The sequence below is a fragment of the Conger conger genome, chromosome 12 (genome assembly GCF_963514075.1).
Source record: "Conger conger chromosome 12, fConCon1.1, whole genome shotgun sequence".
NCBI classification, from domain to species: Eukaryota; Metazoa; Chordata; class Actinopteri; order Anguilliformes; family Congridae; genus Conger; species Conger conger.
In genome coordinates this window covers 22,791,505-22,804,748 of record NC_083771.1, presented here as the reverse complement: position 1 = coordinate 22,804,748, position 13,244 = coordinate 22,791,505, and the positions used below count along the sequence as shown (strand labels likewise).

At 45.1% G+C, this 13,244-nt stretch overlaps 1 protein-coding gene across 25 annotated transcripts in view; it reads right to left on the bottom strand.

Annotated features, from left to right (window-relative positions):
- Window positions 1–406: 406 nt before the first annotated feature.
- Window positions 407–13,244, bottom strand: part of vldlr (very low density lipoprotein receptor) — a 40,186-nt gene continuing 27,348 nt past the window's right edge. The window contains exons 15-29 of one of the 25 annotated variants that reach the window (XM_061215896.1): window positions 12,675–12,824; window positions 11,120–11,182; window positions 9,918–9,980; window positions 9,282–9,341; window positions 8,988–9,053; window positions 8,593–8,655; window positions 7,697–7,759; window positions 6,455–6,517; window positions 6,019–6,084; window positions 4,445–4,507; window positions 3,967–4,029; window positions 2,944–2,985; window positions 2,128–2,208; window positions 1,835–2,004; window positions 407–1,243 (exon numbers count right to left, since the gene is read on the bottom strand). In XM_061215896.1, coding sequence (XP_061071880.1) covers window positions 1,208–1,243; window positions 1,835–2,004; window positions 2,128–2,208; window positions 2,944–2,985; window positions 3,967–4,029; window positions 4,445–4,507; window positions 6,019–6,084; window positions 6,455–6,517; window positions 7,697–7,759; window positions 8,593–8,655; window positions 8,988–9,053; window positions 9,282–9,341; window positions 9,918–9,980; window positions 11,120–11,182; window positions 12,675–12,824 — 1,112 coding nt within the window. In that variant the 3' untranslated portion in view covers window positions 407–1,207. The remainder of the gene's footprint in view (window positions 1,244–1,834; window positions 2,005–2,127; window positions 2,209–2,943; window positions 2,986–3,966; window positions 4,030–4,444; window positions 4,508–6,018; window positions 6,085–6,454; window positions 6,518–7,696; window positions 7,760–8,592; window positions 8,656–8,987; window positions 9,054–9,281; window positions 9,342–9,917; window positions 9,981–11,119; window positions 11,183–12,674; window positions 12,825–13,244) is intronic. The other 24 variants (XM_061215899.1, XM_061215897.1, XM_061215900.1 and 21 more) reach the window with 24 other exon arrangements.

The following is a 13,244-nucleotide window of genomic DNA, read 5'->3' as shown; positions in this document are numbered from 1 at the left end:
TCCTGCGAAGGATCCTCAAACACTTCCAGGGGACCAGATTCTTTTTGTACAGCGACAGGATTTTGAATTTACCACTGTATTCATAAATGCATGTATAATACATAAGATCACACTTTGGAAAAGGACCTTGCTCCTGATGCTTGCAAAATAATATTTTAAGTAGATAATTCAATGAAGCCCCATTGCCCTCCTAAAACAAGAGGCCAATTGCTCAGTGACATAGGTGCACTAAAATGACTAATAATGATCATACCAAGTCAGCAACAAATTTAGAAATGTCAATTACTGACCGTAAAGGTCTCCAGGGACACCATTACTGTGTTCCACCTTTGGTTGAGGCTGGGGATCCTACATGAATTCTTAGGCCTGCCCGATCTTTACAACAGAATAAGGATGAGCCCGAAGGTCAATTTTTAAAGTCTTATTTTATTTGAAGTGATTGCAAATGTTTTTACTCTTCACAGTACAGAGCCTGTAGTTCCCCCTGTACAATGCTATAAAAGGTCACAGGAACGGCACAAACATACAAAATATTTTAACAAATTATTCCGTTTTTAAATACATTTTCCTCTACCCTGGTACTATGCCCAACCATAGCAAAAAATTGATTCGGTCAAATGTATACAATCTTATTTACAGAAGAGCATTTGAACAAAGTGCTTCATAGTCCTGATCATGTTCTCTACAGAGGGATATGTACAATTCATTTTTGTTGTTTTCTTGTTTTACAAATGTAACAGCACTTTCCATACAGGTCATTTTTCCCAGCGCATACACACACCAGAGCTTCAGGAAGCCATGTTAAGGGGGGGAAAAAAGATTAATCTTTTTGGCCATGACTGTCTAAAATATTCACAAATGGACCGACTGTCTGCTAGGACTGCCGCAAGACCAGACATGGCTCATTATCCATGAACACGCCAGGCTTGTGGGGACTTTTCAGGGGGTGGTGGGGAGAAAAATGTAGTAAAAGCTGACCCTGCCTGCCCCCCCCCCCCGTGTGGCTTTGGGTATGCTTAAAGCAGACTTCCCAGGATGCAGTGCGTTATTGTATACTCGGTATGATCAATCACACACCACACATCCCCCAGAAAACAGATCAACTTAATGCACTTCAGAAGGCATCTGGTCTTAGCGCTACCGCAATAGCAGTTGTTGGCACGGATACCGTAGAGAGTTAACGGATGACGTATTGATGAGGGCAGGGTTATGACAAGTCGTCTTCTGTATTCACAACTGATATCTGTGAAAGACAAACAGAATAAATGACAAGAACCAAAAAACAGGATTAGTATACATGTTAACGCATTTACGGAAGGGTCCATTTATAGATGAATTTCATTTTCCAAGATCCCCACAACGATCACTCAGTGATTTTTATGGATGCCATCTTCAGTGACATTGATGTTCACCATTCTCCGACCATAAATGCCCAATAGTATTTCACCATAATTTTCATTTCAGCCTTTCTTTGGGTTTGATTTATATTGAAACCGCCAAAGTCTAAAGCACATATGCCCTTAAAGTGGCTAAGTGCATCAGAATAAATGAAGGGCAAAGCAATGCGCAAAGCAGACATTCCCCCAGGTAAAAGCATACTGTAGACCAGGGGTGTTAAACTGAATTCCCGAGTGGGGGGGGGAAACAGTGTCTTGTTTCTTTCAATCGGCTGTCAATTAAGGCCATGAGAACAAGGTGTGGATTATTTAGCCAAACAATGACATGAATGCTGGTTTTTGGGTTCTCAGCAGCTGTGGTCCAGACACTGCGGCCCTCAAGGACTGGAGTTTGACGCGCTGTAGACAGACTGAAAGCGCACAGATCAGGGACTCACCGCTGGGTATGTGTGGCCGACAGAAGAGCTGTGTCTGCTGATGTCGATGTTGAGGTCTTCTTCGGTGGTCTTCAGGTACACGGGGTTGTCAAAGTTCATGCTCTTCTTGTTCTTCAGCTGCCAGTTGCGCCACATGAGGTAGCCACCCGCAGCTGCCATGGCCAGCAGCACTGCAGAAACGAGACCGGGAGAGGGGCAGTGAGGCTTCTGGCACAGCCAAGTCCTCCCATGCGGTCTCATTACTTTAGACACACTGTATAATGGATGTCTCTTGGCACAAGGGCAGTACTCACAGACTGGCAGAATTGCCCAGGCAGCTGCAGATCCTTTAGCAGATGAATTCACCTCATGGATTGAGGTGCTGACATTCCCCTCTTAAGAAACAAAAAGCAGGTTAAGCATGGATGCATTTTCAAATTGAGACTGGTTTACCTCAGAGGTAGAGGGCTTTCCAGATTCCTGGGTTTTGTGCGGATATCTAGTCCAATCGTTTACATCAAGAGCTACAGCTGGTACTGCACACATCACTGATGTGAGCAGGCACTAGTGTACTAGCTGGAACAAAATACAATGCACGCACACCAGTTCAGCATCTGTGTGCTTGTGTTTTGTGTAAACTGAAGATAGGCACAGGAAAGGTGCATTAAATGTGTTCAGAACACTTTTCCACTTCAGTTTTGTTAGTTGACAGTCCCAACCCAAACCCATGAGTGAAAGGAATGACCTCTAGGCTGCGCCAGGTCAGAAATGCACACAGTATGGCAGCCAACCTAGATTAAATGAACATGACGATAGCTTTTGCTTTATCCGACATGTAATACAGACGTGAGATGAGGAATGACAGTGGAGATGTAATGAGATTAACAGTGAGCAGGTTCTGCCCTTGCCATGTTCAATGGTGTGCGCACACACAAGGCGTCAAATCCATGAGCCCTTTTTGCAACCTCCAGTTCCTCTGCTGTCTGGTAAAATCAATTTGGAAGGTATGATTTTGTCAAAGCCCAAGATTAAACATGTAGCACAATGTTCCCAAAGACCTGAGTGTGTAGAATTTACATGGTTGCAGAATGTCTGTACTGACAACAGGAAAAGAAATCAAGACTGCTTACCAGCAGTGTTTGGCTTGGGGACCACTTTTGGTTTCTTTGCTGCTTTGAACAAAACAAAAACTTAGGATCAGTGCAATGCAAGTGCAGCTACTGCAAACTGACCCCTAAAGAAATGTACAAAGGACCAATTAACATCAGAGTAAGCAACACTTTACAGTTTGATCAACTTTGATTGCTTGAAGCTGTACTTTGAAGACAGGCAAGGAGCCTTGAATTGAAACCCACATTAGGCTTCCCAAGTGCAAATTAAAAAAAGATTGATGTGTTTTTACAAATAACCTTTGTACTTAAATTCACTATTCCAGCCTACCCACGTGTACAGAATCTCAATGCAAAGATGCACCAGCCAAAGTCAGACTGAATAAAAATCAAACTCAAATGAGAACGTGAGACAAATGGTTGAAACACTAAATTGCATGTTTATCCAATTGATCCACATGTTTTCCAAAAGCATCCAGTGATGGACTCTCATCTACCCTACCTACTCTTACACCAAGCCAGAAAACAGCAGCCAAACATTAGGCCTCAGTGAATTCTACCTCAAGGTCTTCATAAAAATAAAAAATAAACTGCCATACCACTTTCCCCACATTTAGAATATAACCTGGCCATAATTCCACAGCACTGAAATACAACTTAAGGGGAAAGAAACAGCCAAAACCCATCAAAACTCTATGCAACAATTACTACTATGTAATGCAACCATGTAATGTTCTACAGCACAAGTGACTAATGTACCACACAAAACACAAGGATTATGCATATAGCATAAGTGTTCACTAAAACCTTTTCAACATGCCTGATCTGCAGAACCATTTTCAAATCTTTAGAATCATGGGAGTCCAGTCAGTACAAAACATCCATGGCATAAGCTACAGAAAGCACCTTCCACTTTTATACTTCACCCTGCACCAAGACCATAATCGCATCAGATGCAGCCGTCCTGCAAAGACGAACCTAAAGCACTGAGCTTTGCAGCTATCCAGGTTGCAATACCAGCAGGAACCAGTGGGGGGGCATTACCTGGAGGCAGAGCAGGGCGCGTAAGCATCTTCTCTTCATTCTTTGAGGACTCAGTAGGCACAGCTGTCACAAGAGTGCAAGCAAGTGTCACTTTAGTAAGAATGGACATGACCCAAAGGATCCCTCTGGAACAGCAGAAACTATGAAACCATTCTTAGTGTGAGGCACCCAAACAAATCACTACAGGCCACTCGATACCCCTACAGTCAACATGCCAAACGGCTTCCCAAGACTGCAGCGTGGCTCAATTCACAGCTGCATGAATTCACAGTACAGACGCACTGCTGAACATCTGGGCCACCCTCACTGCTCAAACAGGCTCCAGCATCCAGGTTGGTCACCAGGTCAGGGGGACTAATCAAGTGACACCAACACTAAACACCAACACCCATTTTTATATCGTAAAACTGAGCCTTGCTCCTGGACTAGAGGAGACACCATGTCAACCAGATACAAGGAGCAGTCAGCATACGATTACCTGGAGGCTGAGCAGGGCGGGTTTGCACCTTCCCACCAGGCCTTGTGGGCTCTGTAGGCATGGCTGTCATGAGAAAGCAGTGAGCATCATTTTAGAATGGGAATTGTTACATTTCCGAAGAGTAGGTGTTGGAATGTTTATTAGGGGGCATGGTCAAATTACAAATTTCCTATTACACATACTCACAGAATTTATTTAGTATCCTGTTGCACATTCTAAAGGAATTTTCTAATTGACAATGCCTGTAAGAAATTCTTAGATTAATTAGGCATATTCTCCAAACTTGCATATGGGCCTCCAAAGGTTAGGCAGTGCCAGAGAACAGGCATTCATTTTGGTTGTTTGTTGAAGGCTACCTTAATTAACCTTGGGACAGCTGCAGGAGTCAAACAGACCGTATGCAATTTCAAAATGTAAACTCACTGGAGCTGTGAAAAGCATGGTTATGACATCTCCCTGATGTGCATTTAATTGGCTCGAGCCAATCTAAAACTGCAGGATCGTAGAAACAGATCCCCTCCTGCTGTACACTGCCAAGCGCAGTCCGACCGATGGCCGTTTATTCCAGTTGTCCGTTAGACCATGCCAATTTCTGCCCATTTTTCTTGCAAAATTACATCCTAGCCCTGGAGACTCAAACTCCAGTCCAGGTGCGCTGTAGTGTCTACCAGTGTCAGTGCTTTTCAGCATGAGTGATTTTAAATTAATGTAAGGGATTGATTCACTAAAGTTCACACACCTTGTTCAAGCCCTTAATTGGCTACTGAGAATTGGAAACTACAGACTGTAGCCCTCCAGGACTCGAGTTTGACAACTGCTTCTCTGCTTACTCGTTTTTAAACAAGCGGTCAAAACCTTGGGCAACCCAGCAAAGGCAGAAGTGTATGCTTGGGTACAAGGTCATAAGGGTAGGAACATCTGACCAATGTCGCAGCGGGAGACAGTAGGGCATGTCAACACCTCCAGTCATAGTTTATGGGCAGAGGTGCAGCTATCGAGAGTAGCAAAAACTAGTTTAAAACTGGGAAAAATCGTAATTTCACACATGAATGAATGGATACAGATCCCACTCATACACCCATAAACTACAGGACCCACAAGAGCCAATGAAAACTAGTGGGGTGGAATCTGAAATAAACCAGACAAAATTCCTCAACCACTTCCTAGGCTGAGGAATTGTGTAGAAACCAGGCAACTGTATGATTACATCATAGTACAAACATTTAGCACATCTGGACATGCATTCACATCAGCAGGCCACTTGAACAGAATGGATCAACCCTCAATTCACCAGTGATCCTTCCTCACCAGGCTGTATGCCCAGAGTTGAGATGCAAGGCTAGGCTTCACCTTGCAATCTTATTGGACCTTCCAATCAGTTTCAATCATAACTACATAGGAACTGCTAAGCATCTGCTCAGCTACACTGCCCACACAGGCTACAAGAGGAACCCTGTCCTACAGCAGGACACCTCAACCGAGCCATACCTGCACCTCTAAACCAGAGCTGGCCTCAGACCTCAGCCACCGCAAATGGCAGTGATCGGGGGAGACGAGGCACCTGATGTCATTACCTGGAGGCTGAGTAGGGCGGGTTTGCACCTTCCAATGATAGTTTGTTGGGGGAAGAGAAGGTGCAGCTGTCATGAAAGAGGACCGTGATCATCATATGCACAACACCGAACATTTACTTTGCCCATGAATGGACATTAATGCAATCAGGACACAAGCTGTGAGCCTTCTTAGGAGGCACCCAAACAAACCACTAGAGGTCACAATTCTCCCTCAGTAAACATACTTAACGGATTCCCTAGTCTGCATGTGACCAGTAAAAAATAAATAAATAACATTTCTACACAATTACCAGCATTGTGCCTCAGAGTCCCATCACCACACAGCTCACAAAGGCCCTGATTCAGGGTCTGAGCAAGTGAATAAAAACTACCCCCCAGACAGGAAAACTAGTGTCCAGGTGCAAGGCTGGGAGGAGCGGCCAGATTGGGTCATTACCTGGAGGCTGAGTAGGGCATGGCTGCACCTTCCAATCATAGTTCTTGGTTGGCAGAGGGGCAGCTGTCATGGAAGAGGGTGGTGAGCACCAATTTAGTGCTCAAATAAGTAGATATGCTCATTATCTATTATAACGGTCTAAAGAATCCAAACGCATTACCTGATATCAATTCCTCTCGCCAATAGAACCAACATGCCAACAAACTTCCTCAGAGTACAACCCTTTCTAAAAAGCATCACTGGTAAATTTCTAAATTAGTATTCTATGGTGCTATGAATTTTAACTCAATGTGCCTTCCTGTCTTAAACTCTGCAGAACAATTTTTCAATACTATTAGTATAAGACGGCTCAGACCCATCTTGCCAGATTGTTCAGTCTAATTTAGTAGCGGATTTAGCAAGTGATCCACCTGGAACACAACCAGTAACCCTAAAGGACTAGGCTGCATTTGACATGGTACATGCTTTGTAAACTACAACATAAGGAAAGCTGTGGACTTGCCCACTTCATTACATCTCCCAAACAGTTCACACACTCCTACAAGGGGTGTGCGTTTGACTCCAACGTCATTCATTAGTACTGCATTTTTCAACAGTATCGCACATTGTTCCTGTCAACAGCAGCTGAAAAGCTGAACAAGGGCACTTTCCAACTGCTTATTTTACTGCCCCGTTTCCTTTCCTCATTCTAGCACGGAAAGGAAGCAAAAAGGATGTGACAGGGATTGAGGAAATGTTTTGGGAAAACAGAATAGGCATGCCAATTATAGACATGGACAAGATGGATCAGCACATATGTCATGTGTCTGGAAAAATCTTCCAAAAGGGATGCACTTTCATTTCCTTGCTCAAGCAGCCTTCTGGAGCCTCATAGCTCCTTGCTCTTCAATGAGCATTTAAATGGGTTGGAATGTCTGAGATGGCAGACCTCCATCCATTTCTGGGACAGACGAGGAGAGGACTCAAGGAAGGATAAAAGCGATTGGAATGAGCCGCCAATTCAGCGTTCCTCTCCAGCCTCACCACCTTCCTGAGTCGTTGCCCTGGGCACAGCAGCAGGCCTTCCGCTTCATTTTAACTGGTAACATTGCCAGATTGAGTCCTGCACTAGTCACTGCACCTTCTCACCTCAGTCCCAAATGGCATTTCACCCATGTTTTAACTCCACTTCACACCCTTTCCAGGCTGCATATCATCTGGTGTTCAGGCAAGGGGCTAGGGTCGGCCGCTCAGTGTAATTACCTGTAGGTGGAGCTGGGTGCGTCTCATACTTCCAGCCATAGTTTACAGGAGGGGAAGGTGCAGCTGTCGAGAGGGCAGTGAGCATTACTTCAGCAATAAAAATTTAAATCAATAGCAAAGCTTCCTGTTCAGCTACACTGGCTGTAGGATTGGCTTCCTAGTTTTGGTGGGCAGAGGCACCTGTACCCATCAATGCCCGCACAACTAAATCTCATCTGAGCCATAATCAAACAAATAACCACCAAAAACCTCACAATGATCTGAGACAAGGCACCCAATGCCACTACCTGGAGGATCAGGGTGTATATGTGCTGTCTTTTTGGTTGGTAGAGGAGCAGCAGCCATGGAAAAGGGTGGTGAACACCAATTTAGCACAATGGAAATGTGCTCAAATAAGTGGAAAGGATCAATATCCATCAACTGTCTAAAGAGGATCCCAGTATGTTCCCAAAACCAATTCTTCCATTCCTCCCACCAATAGCATACCAAACCATCACTGAAATTACAAAATCACATTTGCACCACTGTAGAGTACACAATGCCTTAAACTTTGCAGAATAATCTTACAGGAGTTTTAAAGCACAAACCTCAGAGCACCATCCTGCCAGGTTGTTCACAAAGTCTAAAATGAAATGGATGTCACATCCTGCGTTTCCGACCAGCCCAGCTGCAATGCCAATTCAGTGTTCATCTCAAGCCTCAGCAGCTTCCTTCCTCAACTCACTGCACCAAGCAACCAGCATCCAGCTTCATTTTAATACAACTGCCCGAGATGGTGTCCTACACTGGTCACTGCACCTTCATCCCAATAAGCCTGATCCACAAAAAAACATTTCAGGCTGCATATTATCTAGTGCTCAGGTGCAAGGCTAGGAACTGAAGCTCCGTGCAATTACCTGTAGGTGGAGCTGGGTGGGTCTCATACTTCCAGCCATAGTTTACAGGAGGAGAAGGTGCAACTGTCAAGAGGGCAGTGAACATTACTTTAGCAATGAAGATTTTATGCCTGGACTGCAAAGCTTCTCCTTCATCTACCCAACAAACCCATAATACAGCCAGCGGAACCTCTACCCACCCATACCTGCATAACTAAGACACTGCCCATAAGCGGTCATAATCTTCTTAGAAGGCACCCAAACAAATTACTAGAGGGCACTCAATTCTCCAGCAGTCAACCTTAGGGATGAGTATAGAGAACCAGCCTTTAATGAGTACTGGTTCCCGATTGGTCAAAACTAAAATATCAAGAAGGTCCTGGACAAACTGACAAGGCACCAGGTGATGTAATTACCTGGGAATGGAGCAGGGTGCGTGTGCACTGTCCAGTCATAGTTTGTTGGGGTCAAAGACTGTGCCACTGTCATGAAAAAGGAAGTGAGCATCACTTTGGCTAATTTGGCTAATGTCTGAATATTGATGACATTTGGGCACTGCCCATACAGGTGAAGGGCAATCTTAGAAGGCACCCAAACAAACCAATTTCAAATGGACTCAGCAAGTGACCAATATGAACCTTAACACCCCCTTCGAACCCTGAAAAATGCAGTGTTCAGGCAGGCCAGGCGGAGCCACTCAGGGTCATTACCTGGAGGCCGAGTAGGGGGTGTCTGGACTGTCTCAGGCATTGTGGGCAGAGATGGTCCCACTGTCATGAAAGAGGGCTGTCATGAGCAAATGGTAAATGGGGATTTTTTTCCCCCCTCTCCACAACCATCTGAGCATCTCAACTGCCCATATAAGACGATTCAACCATTGGAAGGCCGTAAACAAACCACAATTCTGCCTCAATCATTACATTACATTACATTATTGGCATTTGGCAGACGCTCTTATCCAGAGCGACGTACAGTTGATTAGACTTAGCAACAATCCTCCCCTGGAGCAATACAGAGTTAAGGGCCTTGCTCAAGGGTCCAATGGCTGTGTGGATCTTATTGTGGCTACACCAGGGATTCAAACCACCAACCTTGCGTTTCCCAGTCATTTACCTTAACCACTACGCTACAGGCCGCAGTCCCTGTCACGAACCCAAGTCCACAGAATATTTTGATCACAAGACTGCTAGTGTACAGCATACAGCATGGACAGCTGCTCATCGCTCTGAACGAGCCTCAAGCCCTAAGCCCAGGGAGGACTGAGCACGTGACTGATGTGAAACACCCCCCTCTGTAGAGACTAAGGCTACTGACCAGGTGCAAGGCTGGGAGAAGCCACTCGTTACCTGGAGGCTCAGTGGGGCGTGTCTGCACCTTCCCATCATTCTTTGTGGACTCTGAAGGCATAGCTGTCATGAGAAAGGGCAGCGAGCGTCACTTGTGCAAAATGGAACATAAATCAAAAAACAAGTCTGCTTGCCGCCATAACCACCTGAGAAGAATCCAAACCAGCGCAATAGATTCTTCCTAGGTTTCACACAGGCACAGACTGATTGCATGTTCGCACATTAGCACAAATGTACAGCTCAATATCTAGGTCATTTTCAATGATTGCAGACCACTCCGAAAAACAGCTTAACCATGCGCTAAACGTAGGTCCTCATTTAAACTCAGCAGTAGCTAGTCATGCCTGATGTAATAAGCTTTTGCTAAAAATAAACCGGAAGGTACACAGTTTTAATAGTTTACAAATTGACTAAGGCGATGTATTTCAAATGCCAATCAAATGGATTAGGAATGACTGGTTCCCACCATAAATCTGTCACTGACATTAAACAGCCACCATAAACAACAAGGTCTGTTTGTTCGATCCAGCAGATTTGATGAGCATCCTGAACCAATATCTTGCAGCTATTCAGATGGATGAAGCACCAGATTAGACAGTGCAGTTTTTGGTACCGTTAGAACTAATAGAGATCACAGTATGCAGGTTAGGAAGCTAGTGTACAATAACGGCATACAAGTTTTTGCATTTCCTGACTTATCCTTTATATGAGTATATGAACTACAACTCATTGGTCTTCCACCATCACAAGATCACCATGATGTTGTAGAAATTAACTAGAATTTGTAGACGAACATCCAACAAATCAAAATCAACCTTCAAATCTACTTGCAGAGGGATGTTTATAGATTCATGTCATAGACCCGTCCTCAAGGGTACTCCAAAAATAAAAAAGGCCTATTTTTATTTTATTTTATTTTTTTATTTTAAAGGAGGAAAGGGATACCAATCGGCTGCTTTGAACAGAAAAATGTATCACATTCCGGAGGCTTCAACGCCACATGTTGGTCACCATAGGTTTCTACATGGCTCACTTCCCATAAGGCTGGTTTGTGGTCATGTCAACACAACAGGGAGCACAGCAAGTCACTGGGGTGTGCAATTTAATCATCAGGGACTTGAGTACAAAACCCCAGGCTGTGAGGCTGACAGTCCAGACACAGAACTGGGGAGGAGCACACCAGAGCTGCCCGAAATAATTACCTGGGGGAGGAGCGGGGCGTATTCTCGGTTTCCCATCATCCTTTGGGGCTGCTGAAGACTCTGCTGTTGTGAAAGAGCAACACTTTAGCGAATAATGGAAAAAGTCAAGATTTCTTCCCGTTGATGGATGGTTGTACCATCCAGGAACCATCAAGCACTCACGCGTTCAGATATCACAAGGCTAGTTCCCCTGCACACATCCCCCCAAATTTACAAACTCGCAATCCATCAACTTCAAGTGAGAACACATGGCAAACAGCCGGGAGAAAGAGCAGAGGCAAACTGGAAATGAGGAAGAGTGAGGAGGGCCCGATTTCATTTGGTCATTTAAAATAAATTAGTATTCAACTACTGTGAGAATCAGGAGACCAAAAAAGGCTCATGTATGGTAATGAGCAAGGTGAAAATGAGATGAAACCATGAATTTGTGGGTAGAAGTTACATGTTTATCCTGATGACAATTCAGACCAAAGCAAACATGATTTTATAACATCAGCCCAGACATTGGCATTTGTGAAGCAAGGATTTCTGAACCCTTTGAAGCATTACACCCGCATTTATAACATACCCACATCGTCTCCACAAGCTGAGGACACAATTTTCCAATTCATCGTTCCAATCAGGGATTATACATCTCAGAAGTAAAGAAGTCATCTTAAATCTGACACTGAAAGATGCATCCCTGCCAATGAAGGATGAAGCACTATATTCAGTCTCCAGTCTGGTGGATTCCAGGCCAAACCTCCAACAATAAACGAGTAGTTCAGCGACCGTCAGTCTCGTCAACTCTCCGCGGATGGCCCGCCATTCCTGCAAATTCTCTGGGCCCTGAGAGCAGTTGCGCAGCGCGTTCTCCAAAAAAGTCACAAAGGGATGCCATTCGTAGGGAGCGACAAAAGGCGGCAGCATTTTCAGCTGATGTCTAAAAGGGAGTCTGCAAGGCTTGAATAAGGGACCTTAAGCTGCTCGCCTCATTCAGAAAGGGGGGGGGGGGGGGGGTCAGGCCTTTTATCGCCTTGGAGTGAATGCATCCTAGGCCATGGATTATCATTCTACAAACCCCAATGGAAGGAGACCCTCTGCCCCCCTCACTTCAGCAAAACATCCCTTTTAATGAGTTCCGCCCCCACCCCCCCCCCCGCCATTTTCTAGATGACAAGCAAATGGATGTAGACTTTCAGGATTCCAACTGTCCCCTCCCCTCCAATTCTGTAACCTTCCCCTAATCTATTCTGTAGAGCATTTGTAGTTGCTGCAGTCCCATCTCTGTTAGCAAACGGAAAGGGCCGGGGAAAGAAAAGCGCATTGTGGCAAGTGGCAGCAGGAATTGCAGGAGGAGAAAATGAGGGGGGGGGGGGGCTGTTTGGTTAGGCGACTAAAGGAACAGAGTGACAATCAAAGCCAGTCTATAGTGAGGACTGTCAGGGCAACGATGCCTGAAACGCCATAGAGAGAAGGAATCAATGCGTATGGAGCCAACAGCAGAGCCCACCGAAAGCACCGTAAATGGTGGTTAGCCCTTTCTGGGGCGCCCAGGGGAATGCTGGGTACTTGCCAGGTTTGCAGCGGTGACCGTCGGCAGCTAGGTCCTGGCCCAGGGGGCAGACACAGGTGTATTTGGGGGAGTGCTTGTTGATCTGGGGGGCTGGCAGGCACAGGTAGGCACAGCCTCCATTGTCTCCCTTCTCATTACACCAGTTTGTCCCTGTAAGGAGAGAGGGAGGTCAGTGGCCAACATCTCCCGATTAATCAGGAAGCCATTTTCAGGCCTTAATGCCTCAGAGGCAGAGAACTTTGGCATGTTGCAAGAGTGCATGCACACACTTGTGCTCTGACTGCTCACAGGACAATGGTCAGCAGTAAAGCCAGATGCAACTGGCAGCCAGAGAGATTTAGGGTCTGGAGGAGAATGGAAAACTGCATCCACCAATTAATCAGGAAAAAGAAAAAAGAAAATGGCCTCCATGAAAAATCTGTAAGGTAATTTGTTGCAGCTGCAAAGTGCCACAAGATTTATAACTGCATGCAAGCTTTTCCATTTAATTGGCATGAGCATTTGATAGAAAATGGTAGATTTTGACCTCTGGTGTCAGACTATACCAATACAGTATCCTTGGGGAAAATG